At 55.8% G+C, this 16,169-nt stretch overlaps 1 protein-coding gene across 1 annotated transcript in view; it reads right to left on the bottom strand.

Annotated features, from left to right (window-relative positions):
- LOC144486622 (von Willebrand factor A domain-containing protein 7-like) overlaps nt 1-16,169 on the bottom strand; it is a 35,404-nt gene that overhangs the window by 16,252 nt on the left and 2,983 nt on the right. Inside the window, exons 2-4 of the mRNA XM_078204668.1 lie at nt 10,092-10,208; nt 7,482-7,658; nt 717-852 (exon numbers count right to left, since the gene is read on the bottom strand). Coding sequence (XP_078060794.1) covers nt 717-852; nt 7,482-7,658; nt 10,092-10,208 — 430 coding nt within the window. The remainder of the gene's footprint in view (nt 1-716; nt 853-7,481; nt 7,659-10,091; nt 10,209-16,169) is intronic.

The following is a 16,169-nucleotide window of genomic DNA, read 5'->3' as shown; positions in this document are numbered from 1 at the left end:
GGGCTGGAGGAGGTTACAGAGATGGGGAGGGGTGTCGGGGCTGGAGGAGGTTACAGAGATGGGGAGGGGTGTCGGAGCTGGAGGAGGTTACAGAGGTGGGGAAGGGTGTCGGGGCTGGAGGAGGTTACAGAGATGGGGAGGGGTGTAGGGGCTGGAGGGTGTTACAGAGATGGGGAGGGGTGTAGGGGCTGGAGGAGGTTACAGAGATGGGGAGGGGTGTAGGGGGCTGGAGGGTGTTACAGAGATGGGGAGGGGTGTAGGGGGCTGGAGGAGGTTACAGAGATGGGGAGGGGTGTAGGGGCTGGAGGGTGTTACAGAGATGGGGAGGGGTGTCGGGGCTGGAGGAGGTTACAGAGATGGGGAGGGGTGTAGGGGCTGGAGGAGGTTACAGAGATGGGGAGGGGTGTCGGGGCTGGAGGAGGTTACAGAGATAGGGAGGGATGTAGGGGCTGGAGGGGGTTACAGAGATAGGGAGGGGTGTAGGGGCTGGAGGAGGTTACAGAGATAGGGAGGGGTGTCGGGGCTGGAGGAGGTTACAGAGATGGGGAGGGGTGTCGGGGCTGGAGGAGGTTACAGAGATGGGGAGGGGTGTAGGGGCTGGGGGATTTGATGGGTGAATGTTGGGAGTTGGGACACGGTTGACGGTAATGTCTCTCGGAGGTCAGTCACGCTGAGACACTGAGGGGGTTTCGAATGCCCCCGAGGGGTCGCGTTACCTGTCGGGTTGGTGAGGTAGAAACGCCCCAGTCTCCCGGATATGTAGATGGTGATATTCTCCAGCGTGGAGTCCACCGGGAAGGCGAAGCTGTTGCTGGAATACTCCGGGTTGTTCTGTCTCTGGAGGACGGTGACCTGTGAGAGTGCACGGTTAACCTTGGAACTCCGACCTCTGACCTCTGCAGATCCCAGACTCTCCCCCCTACAGCCTAAACCCTCTGCACCCCCACACCAACACACTCAACTGAGAGGGACAGAGAGAGCGCGGGAGAGAGGGGGAGGCGGAGAGAGAGAGGGAGGGGGAGAGAGAGAGGGAGAGAGAGCGAGGGAGAGAGAGGGAGGCGGAGAGAGAGAGGGAGAGAGAGAGAGGGGGAGAGAGAGAGGGAGAGAGAGCGAGGAAGAGAGAGGGAGGCGGAGAGAGAGAGGGAGGGGGAGAGAGAGGGAGGGAGAGAGAGGGGGAGAGAGAGAGCGAGGGAGAGAGAGAGCGAGGGAGAAAGAGAGAGCGAGGGAGAGAGAGAGCGAGGGAGAGAGAGAGGGAGAGAGAGAGAGCGAGGGAGAGAGAGAGCGAGGGAGAAAGAGAGAGCGAGGGAGAGAGAGAGCGAGGGAGAGAGAGAGCGAGGTAGAGAGAGATAGCGAGGGAGAGAGAGAGAGAGCGAGGGGGAGAGAGATAGCGAGGGAGAGAGAGAGAGCGAGGGAGAGAGAGAGAGCGAGGGAGAGAGAGAGAGAGCGAGGGGGAGAGAGATAGCGAGGGAGAGAGAGAGCGAGGGAGAGAGAGAGAGCGAGGAAGAGAGAGAGAGCGAGGGAGAGAGAGAGAGCGAGGGAGAGAGAGATAGCGAGGGAGAGAGAGAGAGAGAGTGAAGGAGAGAGAGAGAGTGAAGGAGAGAGAGAGAGTGAGGGAGAGAGAGATAGCGAGGGAGAGAGAGAGCGAGGGGGAGAGAGAGCGAGGAGGAGAGAGAGAGAGCGAGGGAGAGAGAGAGAGAGCGAGGGGGAGAGAGAGCGAGGGAGAGAGAGAGAGCGAGGAAGAGAGAGAGAGCGAGGGAGAGAGAGAGAGCGAGGGAGAGAGAGATAGCGAGGGAGAGAGAGAGAGAGAGCGAAGGAGAGAGAGAGAGTGAAGGAGAGAGAGAGAGTGAGGGAGAGAGAGAGCGAGGGGGAGAGAGAGTGAGGGAGAGAGAGGGAGCGAGGAAGAGAGAGAGCGAGGGGAGAGAGAGAGCGAGGGAGAGAGAGAGAGCGAGGGAGAGAGAGAGAGCGAGGGGGAGAGAGAGAGCGAGGGAGAGAGAGAGCGAGGGAGAGAGAGAGAGCGAGGAAGAGAGAGAGAGCGAGGGAGAGAGAGAGCGAGGGAGAGAGAGATAGCGAGGGAGAGAGAGATAGCGAGGGAGAGAGAGAGAGAGAGCGAAGGAGAGAGAGAGAGTGAAGGAGAGAGAGAGAGTGAGGGAGAGAGAGAGCGAGGGGGAGAGAGAGCGAGGGAGAGAGAGAGAGCGAGGGGAGAGAGAGCGAGGGAGAGAGAGAGAGCGAGGGGGAGAGAGAGAGCGAGGGAGAGAGAGAGAGCGAGGGAGGGAGAGAGCGAGGGGGGAGAGAGAGCGAGGGAGAGAGAGTGAGGGAGAGAGAGAGAGCGAGAGAGAGAGAGTGAAGGAGAGAGAGAGAGCGAGAGAGAGAGAGAGAGCGAGGGAGAGAGAGAGAGCGAGGGAGAGAGAGAGGGAGAGAGAGAGCGAGGGAGAGAGAGAGAGCGAGGGAGAGAGAGCGAGGGAGAGAGAGAGAGCGAGGGGGGAGAGAGAGGGAGAGAGAGAGCGAGAGAGAGAGAGAGAGAGCGAGGGAGAGAGAGAGAGCGAGGGAGAGAGAGAGGGAGAGAGAGAGCGAGGGAGAGAGAGAGAGCGAGGTAGAGAGAGCGAGGGAGAGAGAGTGAGGGAGAGAGAGAGAGCGAGAGAGAGAGAGAGAGAGCGAGGGAGAGAGAGAGAGCGAGGGAGAGAGAGAGGGAGAGAGAGAGCGAGGGAGAGAGAGAGAGCGAGGGAGAGAGAGCGAGGGAGAGAGAGAGAGCGAGGGGGGAGAGAGAGGGAGAGAGAGAGCAAGGAGAGAGAGAGAGCGAGGGAGAGAGAGAGGGAGAGAGAGAGCAAGGAGAGAGAGAGAGCGAGGGAGAGAGAGAGCGAGGGGGAGAGAGAGGGAGAGAGAGAGAGAGCGAGGGAGAGAGAGAGCGAGGGGGGAGAGAGAGGGAGCGAGAGAGCGAGAGAGAGAGAGCGAGGGAGAGAGAGAGCGAGGGAGAGAGAGAGCGAGGGAGAGAGAGAGCGAGGGAGAGAGAGAGGGAGAGAGAGAGAGCGAGGGAGAGAGAGAGGGAGAGAGAGAGAGCGAGGGGGGAGAGAGAGTGAGGGAGAGAAAGAGAGTGAGGGGGAGAGAGAGAGCGAGGGGGGAGAGAGCGAGGGGGGAGAGAGTGAGGGGGAGAGAGAGCGAGGGAGAGAGAGAGCGAGGGAGAGAGAGAGGGAGAGAGAGAGAGCAAGGAGAGAGAGAGCGAGGGGGGAGAGAGAGAGCGAGGGAGAGAGAGTGAGGGGGAGAGAGCGAATGAGAGAGAGTGGGAGAGAGAGAGCGAGGGGGAGAGAGAGTGAGGGAGAGAGAGAGATCGAGGGGGAGAGAGCAAGGGAGAGAGAGAGCGAGGGGGTAGAGAGAGAGCGAGGGAGAGAGAGAGGGAGAGAGAGAGAGCAAGGAGAGAGAGAGAGCGAGGGGGGAGAGAGAGTGGGGGAGAGAGAGAGAGCGAGGGGGAGAGAGCAAGGGAGAGAGAGAGAGCGAGGGAGAGAGAGAGGGAGAGAGAGAGCGAGGGAGAGAGAGAGAGCGAGGGGGGAGAGAGAGGGAGAGAGAGAGCAAGGAGAGAGAGAGAGCGAGGGAGAGAGAGAGCGAGGGAGAGAGAGGGAGCGAGGGGGGAGAGAGCGAGGGGGGAGAGAGCGAGGGGGAGAGAGAGGGAGCGAGAGAGCGAGGGAGAGAGAGAGCGAGGGAGAGAGAGAGCGAGGGAGAGAGAGAGGGAGAGAGAGAGAGCAAGGAGAGAGAGAGAGCGAGGGGGGAGAGAGAGTGAGGGAGAGAAAGAGAGTGAGGGGGAGAGAGAGAGCGAGGGGGGAAAGAGCGAGGGGGAGAGAGAGGGAGCGAGAGAGCGAGGGAGAGAGAGAGAGTGAGGGGGAGAGAGCAAGGGAGAGAGAGAGCGAGGGGGGAGAGAGAGGGAGAGAGAGCGAGGGGGGAGAGAGAGGGAGAGAGAGAGTGAGGGGGGAGAGAGAGAGCGAGGGGGGAGAGAGAGAGCGAGGGGGGAGAGAGAGGGAGAGAGAGCGAGGGGGGAGAGAGGGAGAGAGAGCAAGGGGGGAGAGAGAGAGCGAGGGGGGAGAGAGAGAGCGAGAGAGCGAGGGGGGAGAGAGGGAGAGAGAGCAAGGGGGGAGAGAGAGAGCGAGGGGGGAGAGAGAGAGCGAGGGGGGAGAGTGAGAGCGAGGGAGAGAGCGAGCGAGGGGGAGAGAGCAAGGGAGAGAGAGAGCGAGGGGGGAGAGAGAGGGGGAGAGAGCGAGGGGGGAGAGAGAGAAGGAGGGGGGAGAGAGAGGGGGAGAGAGAGAGCGAGGGGGGAGAGAGAGAGCGAGGGGGGAGAGAGAGAGCGAGGGGGAGAGAGAGAGGGAGAGAGAGCGAGGGGGGAGAGAGGGAGAGAGAGCAAGGGGGGAGAGAGAGAGCGAGGGGGGAGAGAGAGGGAGAGAGGGCGAGGGGGGAGAGAGGGAGAGAGAGCAAGGGGGGAGAGAGAGAGCGAGGGGGGAGGGAGAGAGCGAGGGGGGAGAGAGAGAGCGAGGGGGGAGGGAGAGAGCGAGGGGGGAGAGAGAGGGAGAGAGAGAGAGCAAGGAGAGAGAGAGCGAGGGAGAGAGAGAGGGAGAGAGAGAGAGCAAGGAGAGAGAGAGAGCGAGGGGGGAGAGAGAGTGAGGGAGAGAAAGAGAGTGAGGGGGAGAGAGAGACCGAGGGGGGAGAGAGAGGGAGCGAGAGAGCGAGGGGGAGAGAGAGAGTGAGGGGGAGAGAGCAAGGGAGAGAGAGAGCGAGGGGGGAGAGAGAGGGAGAGAGAGCGAGGGGGGAGAGAGAGGGAGAGAGAGAGTGAGGGGGGAGAGAGAGAGCGAGGGGGGAGAGAGAGAGCGAGGGGGGAGAGAGGGAGAGAGAGCAAGGGGGGAGAGAGAGAGAGCGAGGGGGGAGAGAGAGAGCGAGGGGGGAGAGTGAGAGCGAGGGAGAGAGCGAGCGAGGGGGAGAGAGCAAGGGAGAGAGAGAGCGAGGGGGGAGAGAGAGGGGGAGAGAGCGAGGGGGGAGAGAGAGAGCGAGGGGGGAGAGAGAGAAGGAGGGGGGAGAGAGAGGGGGAGAGAGCGAGGGGGGAGAGAGAGAGCGAGGGGGGAGAGAGAGAGCGAGGGGGGAGAGAGAGGGAGAGAGAGCGAGGGGGGAGAGAGGGAGAGAGAGCAAGGGGGGAGAGAGAGAGCGAGGGGGGAGAGAGAGGGAGAGAGGGCGAGGGGGGAGAGAGGGAGAGAGAGCAAGGGGGGAGAGAGAGAGCGAGGGGGGAGGGAGAGAGCGAGGGGGGAGAGAGAGAGCGAGGGGGGAGGGAGAGAGCGAGGGGGGAGAGAGAGGGAGAGAGAGAGAGCAAGGAGAGAGAGAGCGAGGGAGAGAGAGAGGGAGAGAGAGAGAGCAAGGAGAGAGAGAGAGCGAGGGGGGAGAGAGAGTGAGGGAGAGAAAGAGAGTGAGGGGGAGAGAGAGACCGAGGGGGGAGAGAGAGGGAGCGAGAGAGCGAGGGGGAGAGAGAGAGTGAGGGGGAGAGAGCAAGGGAGAGAGAGAGCGAGGGGGGAGAGAGAGAGCGGGGAGAGAGAGAGCGAGGGAGAGAGCGAGCGAGGGGGAGAGAGCGAGTGCGAGAGAGAGCGAGGGGGGAGAGAGAGGGAGAGAGAGCGAGGGGGGAGAGAGAGGGAGAGAGAGCGAGGGGGAGAGAGAGGGGGAGAGAGCGAGGGGGGAGAGAGAGAGCGAGGGGGGAGAGAGAGAAGGAGGGGGGAGAGAGAGGGGGAGAGAGCGAGGGGGGAGAGAGAGAGCGAGGGGGAGAGAGAGAGCGAGGGGGGAGGGAGAGAGCGAGGGGGGAGAGAGAGGGAGAGAGCGAGCGAGGGGGGAGAGAGAGCGAGGGGGAGAGAGAGCGAGGGGGGAGAGAGCGAGGGGGAGAGAGAGCGAGCGAGGGGGGAGAGAGAGAAGGAGGGGGGAGAGAGAGGGGGAGAGCGAGCGAGGGGGGAGAGAGAGAGCGAGGGGGAGAGAGCAGGGGGGGAGAGCGAGCGAGGGGGGAGAGAGAGAGCGAGGGGAGAGAGAGAGCGAGGGAGAGAGAGCGAGGGGGAGAGAGAGGGAGAGAGCGAGCGAGGGGGGGAGAGAGCGAGGGGGGAGAGAGAGCGAGGGGGAGAGAGCGAGCGAGGGGGAGAGCGAGCGAGGGGAAGAGAGAGAGCGAGGGGGAGAGAGAGCGAGGGGGGAGAGAGAGCGAGGGAGAGAGAGCAGGGGAGAGAGAGAGCGAGGGGGGAGAGAGAGCGTGGGGGAGAGAGCGAGCGAGGGGGGAGAGAGAGAAGGAGGGGGAGAGAGAGGGAGAGAGCGAGCGAGGGGGGAGAGAGGAGCGAGGGGAGAGAGAGCGAGGGGGGAGAGAGAGCGAGGGGGAGAGAGAGCGAGGGGGGAGAGAGAGAGGAGGGAGAGAGCGAGCGAGGGGGGAGAGAGCGAGCGAGGGGGAGAGAGAGCGAGGGGAGAGAGCGAGGGGGGAGAGAGAGGGGGAGAGAGGAGCGAGGGGGGGAGGAGAGAGAGGGGGAGAGAGCGAGCGAGGGGGGAGAGAGCGAGCGAGGGGGGAGAGAGAGAGCGAGGGGGGAGAGAGAGAGGGGGAGAGAGCGAGCGAGGGGGGAGAGAGAGAGCGAGGGGGGAGAGAGAGAGCGAGGGGGGAGAGAGAGAGCGAGGGGGAGAGAGAGAGGGGGAGAGAGCGAGCGAGGGGGGAGAGAGCGAGCAAGGGGGGAGAGAGAGAGCGAGGGGGGAGAGAGAGAGGGGGAGAGAGCGAGCGAGGGGGGAGAGAGCGAGCGAGGGGGGAGAGAGAGAGCGAGGGGGGAGAGAGAGAGGGGGGAGAGAGCGAGCGAGGGGGGAGAGAGAGAGCGAGGGGGGAGAGAGAGAGGGGGAGAGAGCGAGCGAGGGGGGAGAGAGAGAGCGAGGGGGGAGAGAGAGAGGGGGAGAGAGCGAGCGAGGGGGGAGAGAGAGAGCGAGGGGGGAGAGAGAGAAAAGGGGGAGAGAGCGAGCGAGGGGGGAGAGAGAGAGCGAGGGGGGGAGAGAGAGAGGGGGAGAGAGCGAGCGAGGGGGGAGAGAGAGAGCGAGGGGGGAGACAGAGCGAGGGGGAGAGAGCGAGCGAGGGGGGAGAGAGAGAGCGAGGGGGGAGACAGAGCGAGGGGGACAGAGAGCGAGGGGGAGAGATCGAGGGGGAGAGAGCGAGCGAGGGGGGAGAGAGAGAGCGAGGGGGGAGAGAGAGAGGGGGAGAGAGCGAGCGAGGGGGGAGAGAGCGAGCGAGGGGGGAGAGAGAGAGCGAGGGGGGAGACAGAGAGCGAGGAGGGAGAGAGAGCGAGGGGGACAGAGAGCGAGGGGGAGAGATCGAGGGGGAGAGAGCGAGCGAGGGGGGAGAGAGAGAGCGAGGGGGAGAGAGAGCGAGGGGGAGAGAGAGAGCGAGGGGGGAGAGAGAGCGAGGGGGGAGAGAGAGCGAGGGGGGAGACAGAGTGAAGGGAGAGGATTTGCTGAGCTACCAGAGCTGTTGTGGTCGTGTCCTCGATGATGGAGGTGAGCTGGGCGATGAATTCCCTCTGGATCACGACAGCCAGACCCCCTGAAGCCTGAGCCAACTCCCTGTAAAGGTCATTCCCAAACCGGTCTCCCGCATACCTCCTCCGTCGGGTCACCGCGTTCGTCAGGAGAAAGGATACCTGGAGACACAGAGGGATAAACAGCGTCAGGGCTCCCCCCTGCCCCAGAGGCACACGGACCCGGGGAACAGGACGTTCGAGACACAGGCAGCCTGGTCAGGGCCGTCCACTGTGTAATTATACAGCAATCCCTGTACATTCAGCAGGGTAAGGATCACACACTCACTGTGTAATTATACAGCAATCCCTGTACATTCAGCAGGGTAAGGATCACACACTCACTGTGTAATTATACAGGAATCCCTGTACATTCAGCAGGGTAAGGATCACACACTCACTGTGTAATTATACAGCAATCCCTGTACATTCAGCAGGGTAAGGATCACACACTCACTGTGTAATTATACAGCAATCCCTGTACATTCAGCAGGGTAAGGATCACACACTCACTGTGTAATTATACAGCAATCCCTGTACATTCAGCAGGGTAAGGATCACACATTCACTGTGTAATTATACAGGAATCCCTGTACATTCAGCAGGGTAAGGATCACACACTCACTGTGTAATTATACAGGAATCCCTGCACATTCAGCAGGGTAAGGATCACACACTCACTGTGTAATTATACAGGAATCTCTGTACATTCAGCAGGGTAAGGATCACACACTCACTGTGTAATTATACAGCAATCCCTGTACATTCAGCAGGGTAAGGATCACACACTCACTGTGTAATTATACAGGAATCCCTGTACATTCAGCAGGGTAAGGATCACACACTCACTGTGTAATTATACAGCAATCCCTGTACATTCAGCAGGGTAAGGATCACACACTCACTGTGTAATTATACAGCAATCCCTGTACATTCAGCAGGGTAAGGATCACACACTCACTGTGTAATTATACAGCAATCCCTGTACATTCAGCAGGGTAAGGATCACACACTCACTGTGTAATTATACAGGAATCCCTGTACATTCAGCAGGGTAAGGATCACACACTCACTGTGTAATTATACAGGAATCCCTGCACATTCAGCAGGGTAAGGATCACACACTCACTGTGTAATTATACAGGAATCTCTGTACATTCAGCAGGGTAAGGATCACACACTCACTGTGTAATTATACAGGAACCCCTGTACATTCAGCAGGGTAAGGATCACCCACTCACTGTGTAATTATACAGGAATCCCTGTACATTCAGCAGGGTAAGGATCACAGACTCACTGTGTAATTATACAGGAATCCCTGTACATTCAGCAGGGTAAGGATCACACACTCACTGTGTAATTATACAGGAATCCCTGTACATCCAGCAGGGTAAGGATCACACACTCACTGTGTAATTATACAGCAATCCCTGTACATTCAGCAGGGTAAGGATCACACACTCACTGTGTAATTATACAGGAATCCCTGTACATCCAGCAGGGTAAGGATCACACACTCACTGTGTAATTATACAGCAATCCCTGTACATTCAGCAGGGTAAGGATCACACACTCACTGTGTAATTATACAGGAATCTCTGTACATTCAGCAGGGTAAGGATCACACACTCACTGTGTAATTATACAGCAATCCCTGTACATTCAGCAGGGTAAGGATCACACACTCACTGTGTAATTATACAGCAATCCCTGTACATTCAGCAGGGTAAGGATCACACACTCACTGTGTAATTATACAGGAATCCCTGTACATTCAGCAGGGTAAGGATCACACACTCACTGTGTAATTATACAGGAATCTCTGTACATTCAGCAGGGTAAGGATCACACACTCACTGTGTAATTATACAGGAATCCCTGTACATTCAGCAGGGTAAGGATCACACACTCACTGTGTAATTATACAGCAATCCCTGTACATTCAGCAGGGTAAGGATCACACACTCACTGTGTAATTATACAGGAACCTCTGTACATTCAGCAGGGTAAGGATCACACACTCACTGTGTAATTATACAGGAACCTCTGTACATTCAGCAGGGTAAGGATCACACACTCACTGTGTAATTATACAGCAATCCCTGTACATCCAGCAGGGTAAGGATCACACACTCACTGTGTAATTATACAGCAATCCCTGTACATTCAGCAGGGTAAGGATCACAGACTCACTGTGTAATTATACAGGAATCCCTGTACATTCAGCAGGGTAAGGATCACACACTCACTGTGTAATTATACAGCAATCCCTGTACATTCAGCAGGGTAAGGATCACACACTCACTGTGTAATTATACAGGAATCCCTGTACATTCAGCAGGGTAAGGATCACAGACTCACTGTGTAATTATACAGGAATCTCTGTACATTCAGCAGGGGAAGGATCACACACTCACTGTGTAATTATACAGGAATCCCTGTACATCCAGCAGGGTACGGGGGAATGGGGCATGCCACCCCAGAGAAGGTCATGGACTGGATGTTTCTCACCTGCAGCCCCGCACAGAAATTTCCGGAAGGTTTGACAGTGCTCACCTTGCATTTTGTCTGCTCGATCAGGGCCAGAATGGTGCCTTTCAGGTCACCGTCTTTGGCAGGGGCATCAGTGAAGACGTAAATGTCAGAGAGAGGAGGAGTGTTCGTCACAGCAAGCTGCAGAGAGCGGAGAAGAGAGAGACACTTCAAACACAAATCCTCACACTCGCACACACACACTCACTCACTCTCACACTCACACTCACACTCACACTGAAACTCACTCTCACACTCACACTCACTCTCACACTGAAACTCACTCTCACACTCACACTCACACTCACTCTCACACTCACTCTCACTCACACTCACACTCACACTAACACTGAAACTCACTCTCACACTCACACTCACTCTCACACTCACTCTCACTCACACTCACACTCACACTCACTCTCACACTCACTCTCACTCACACTCACACTCACTCTCACACTCACTCTCACACTCACTCTCACTCACACTCACACTCACACTCACTCTCACACTCACTCTCACACTCACACTCACACTCACTCACACTCACACTGAAACTCACTCTCACATTCACACTCACACTCACTCTCACATTCACACTCACACTCACACTCACTCTCACATTCACACTCACACTCACTTTCACATTCACACTCACACTCACTTTCACATTCACACTCACACTCACTCTCACACTCACACTCACATTCACACTCACACTCACTCACATTCACACTCACACTCACTCTCACACTCACTCTCACACACACACTCACTCTCACACTCACTCTCACATTCACACACACACTCACTCTCACACTCACTCTCACATTCACACTCACACTCACTCTCACACTCACTCTCACATTCACACTCACTCTCACATTCACACTCACACACACACTCACACTCACTCTCACACTCACTCTCACACACACACTCACTCTCACACTCACTCTCACATTCACACTCACACTCACTCTCACATTCACACTCACACTCACACTCACTCTCACTCTCACACTCACACTCACACACACACACTCGCACACTCACACTCACACTCACTCTCACACTCACTCACACTCACTCACTCTCACATTCACACTCACACTCACTCTCACATTCACACTCACACTCACTCTCACACTCACTCTCACACTCACTCTCACACTCACTCTCACACTCACTCTCACACACACACTCACTCTCACACTCACTCTCACATTCACACTCACACTCACACTCACTCTCACACTCACAGTCACACTCACACTCACACTCACTCTCACATTCACACTCACACTCACTCTCACTCTCACATTCACACTCACACTCACTCTCACACTCACACTCACACTCACACTCACACTCACACACACACACTCACACTCGCACACTCACACTCACTCTCACACTCACTCACACTCACTCTCACGCTCACTCTCACATTCACACTCACACTCACTCTCACATTCACACTCACACTCACTCTCATACTCACTCTCACACTCACTCTCACACTCACACTCACACTCACACTCACACTCGCACACTCACACTCACACTCACTCTCACACTCACACTCACGCTCACGCTCACGCTCACACTCGCACTCGCACACTCACACTCACACTCACTCTCACACACACACACTCACTCTCACATTCACACTCGCACACTCACACTCACACTCACTCTCACACTCACACTCACGCTCACGCTCACACTCGCACTCGCACACTCACACTCACACTCACTCTCACACACACACTCACTCTCACATTCACACTCACACTCACTCTCACATTCACACTCACACTCACACTCACTCTCACACACACTCACACACACACACTCGCACACTCACACTCCCTCTCACACTCACACTCACTCACACTCACTCACTCTCACATTCACACTCACTCACTCACATTCACACTCACACTCACTCTCACACTCACTCTCACACTCACTCTCACACACACACTCACTCTCACACTCACTCTCACATTCACACTCACACTCACACTCACTCTCACACTCACAGTCACACTCACACTCACACTCACTCTCACATTCACACTCACACTCACACTCACACTCACTCTCACACTCACAGTCACACTCACACTCACACTCACTCTCACATTCACACTCACACTCACTCTCACTCTCACACTCACACTCACACTCACACACACACACACTCACTCTCACACTCACACTCGCACACTCACACTCACACTCACTCTCACACTCACGCTCACTCTCACATTCACACTCACACTCACTCTCACTCTCACACTCACACTCACACTCACACTCGCACACTCACACACTCTCACACTCACTCTCACACTCACTCTCACACTCACGCTCACTCTCACATTCACACTCACACACACACTCGCACACTCACACACACTCACTCTCACACTCACACTCACTCTCACACTCACTCTCACACTCACTCTCACACTCGCACACTCACACTCACTCTCACACTCACACTCACAGTCACGCTCACGCTCACGCTCACACTCGCACTCGCACACTCACACTCACGCTCACGCTCACACTCACACTCGCACACTCACTCTCACACTCACTCTCACTCTCACATTCACACTCGCACACTCACACTCACTCTCACTCTCACACTCACACTCACTCTCACACTCACGCTCACTCTCACATTCACACTCACCCTCACTCTCACATTCACACTCACTCTCACACTCACACTCACTCTCACACTCACTCTCACACTCACTCTCACACTCACACTCACGCTCACGCTCACGCTCACACTCGCACTCGCACACTCACACTCACACTCACGCTCACACTCACACTCACACTCGCACACTCACTCTCACACTCACTCTCACACTCACTCTCACACTCGCACACTCACACTCACTCTCACTCTCACACTTACTCACACTCGCACACTCACACTCACTCTCACACTCACGCTCACACTCACACTCGCACACTCACTCTCACACTCACGCTCACACTCACACTCGCACACTCACACTCACTCTCACGCTCACGCTCACACTCGCACACTCACACTCACTCTCACACTCACTCTCACACTCACTCTCACACTCACTCTCACATTCACACTCGCACACTCACACTCACACACACACTCACTCTCACACTCACTCTCACATTCACACACACGCTCACTCTCACACTCACTCTCACATTCACACTCACACTCACACTCACTCTCACATTCACACTCACACTCACTCTCACATTCACACTCACACTCACACTCACTCTCACATTCACACTCACACTCACACTCACACTCACTCTCACACACACACTCACTCTCACACTCACTCTCACATTCACACTCACACTCACTCTCACATTCACACTCACACTCACTCTCACATTCACACTCACACTCACACTCACTCTCACACTCACTCTCACACACACACTCACTCTCACACTCACTCTCACACACACACTCACTCTCACACTCACTCTCACATTCACACTCACACTCACACTCACTCTCACTCACACTGAAACTCACTCACATTCACACTCACACTCACACTCACACACACACTCACACTCACACACACACACTCGCACACTCACACTCACACTCACTCTCACACTCACACTCACTCACACTCACTCACTCTCACATTCACACTCACTCTCACATTCACACTCACACTCACTCTCACTCTCACACTCACACTCACTCTCACACTCACTCTCACACTCACACACACACACTCACACTCGCACACTCACACTCACTCTCACACTCACTCTCACACTCTCTCACACTCACGCTCACTCTCACATTCACACTCACACTCACTCTCACATTCACACTCACACTCACTCTCACACTCACACTCACTCTCACACTCACACTCACTCTCACACTCACACTCACACTCGCACACTCACACTCACACTCACACTCACGCTCACACTCGCACTCGCACACTCACACTCACACTCACGCTCACACTCGCACACTCACTCTCACACTCACTCTCACTCTCACATTCACACTCGCACACTCACACTCACTCTCACTCTCACACTCACTCGCACACTCACGCTCACTCTCACATTCACACTCACCCTCACTCTCACATTCACACTCACTCTCAGACTCACACTCACTCTCACACTCACTCTCACACTCACACTCACACTCGCACTCGCACACTCACACTCACACTCACACTCACACTCACACTCACACTCACGCTCACGCTCACACTCGCACTCGCACACTCACACTCACACTCACACTCACGCTCACACTCACACACTCACTCTCACACTCACTCTCACACTCACTCTCACATTCACACTCGCACACTCACACTCACTCTCACTCTCACACTTACTCTCACACTCGCACACACACTCACTCTCACACTCACGCTCACACTCACACTCGCACACTCACACTCACTCACACTCACTCTCACATTCACACTCGCACACTCACACTCACACTCACTCTCACTCACACACTCACTCTCACACTCACACTCACTCTCACATTCACACTCACACTCACTCTCACTCTCACACTCACACTCGCACACTCACACTCACACTCGCACACTCACACTCACTCTCACACACACTCTCACACTCACACTCACACTCACACTCACTCTCACATTCACACTCACACTCACACTCACACTCACTCTCACATTCACACTCACACTCACTCTCACACTCACACTCACTCTCACATTCACACTCACACTCTCACTCTCACACTCACTCTCACACTCACTCACTCTCACACACACTCACACTCACTCTCACATTCACACTCACACTCACTCTCTCACTCTCACTCTCACACTCACACTCACACTCACTCTCACACTCACTCTCACACTCACACTCACATTCACTCTCACTCTCACTCTCACACTCACTCTCACTCTCACTCTCACACTCACACTCACTCTCACACTCACTCACTCTCACACACACTCACACTAACTCTCACTCTCACTCTCAAGCTCACACTCTCTCACTCTCACACTCACTCGCACACTCACTCTCACACTCACTCTCACACTCACTCTCACACTCTCACACTCACACTCACACTAACTCTCACTCTCATGCTCACACTCACTCTCACACTCACTCTCACACTCACACTCACTCTCACTCACTCTCTCACTCTCACACTAACTCTCACACTCGCTCTCACACTCACCCTCACTCTCACACTCACTCTCACATTCACACTCACTCTCACACTCACTCTCACACTCACTCTCACACTCACACTCACACTAACTCTCACTCTCATGCTCACACTCACTCTCTCACTCACTCTCACACTCACACTTACTCTCACACTCGCACACTCACACTCACTCTCACACTCACGCTCACACTCACACTCGCACACTCACACTCACTCTCACGCTCACGCTCACGCTCACACTCGCACACTCACACTCACACTCACTCTCACACTCACTCTCACACTCACTCTCACATTCACACTCGCACACTCACACTCACTCTCACTCTCACACTCACTCTCACACTCACACTCACTCTCACATTCACACTCACACTCACTCTCACACTCACACTCACACTCACACTCTCACTCTCACATTCACACTCACACTCACTCTCACACTCACTCTCACACTCACACTCACATTCACTCTCACACTCACTCTCACTCTCACTCTCACACTCACACACTCTCACACTCACTCACTCTCACACACACTCACACTAACTCTCACTCTCACTCTCATGCTCACACTCTCTCACTCTCACACTCACTCTCACACTCACTCTCACACTCACACTCACACTAACTCTCTCTCTCATGCTCACACTCACTCTCACACTCACTCTCACACTCACACTCACTCTCACGCTCACACTCACTCTCACTCACTCTCTCACTCTCACACTCACTCTCACACTCACTCTCACACTCACCCTCACTCTCACACTCACTCTCACATTCACACTCACTCTCACACTCACACTCACTCTCACGCTCACACTAACTCTCACTCACTCTCTCACTCTCAC

The sequence above is a fragment of the Mustelus asterias genome, unplaced genomic scaffold (assembly GCF_964213995.1).
Source record: "Mustelus asterias unplaced genomic scaffold, sMusAst1.hap1.1 HAP1_SCAFFOLD_416, whole genome shotgun sequence".
NCBI classification, from domain to species: Eukaryota; Metazoa; Chordata; class Chondrichthyes; order Carcharhiniformes; family Triakidae; genus Mustelus; species Mustelus asterias.
Note: the sequence above shows the minus strand (reverse complement) of the source record. Positions and strands in the feature narration are given on the sequence as shown.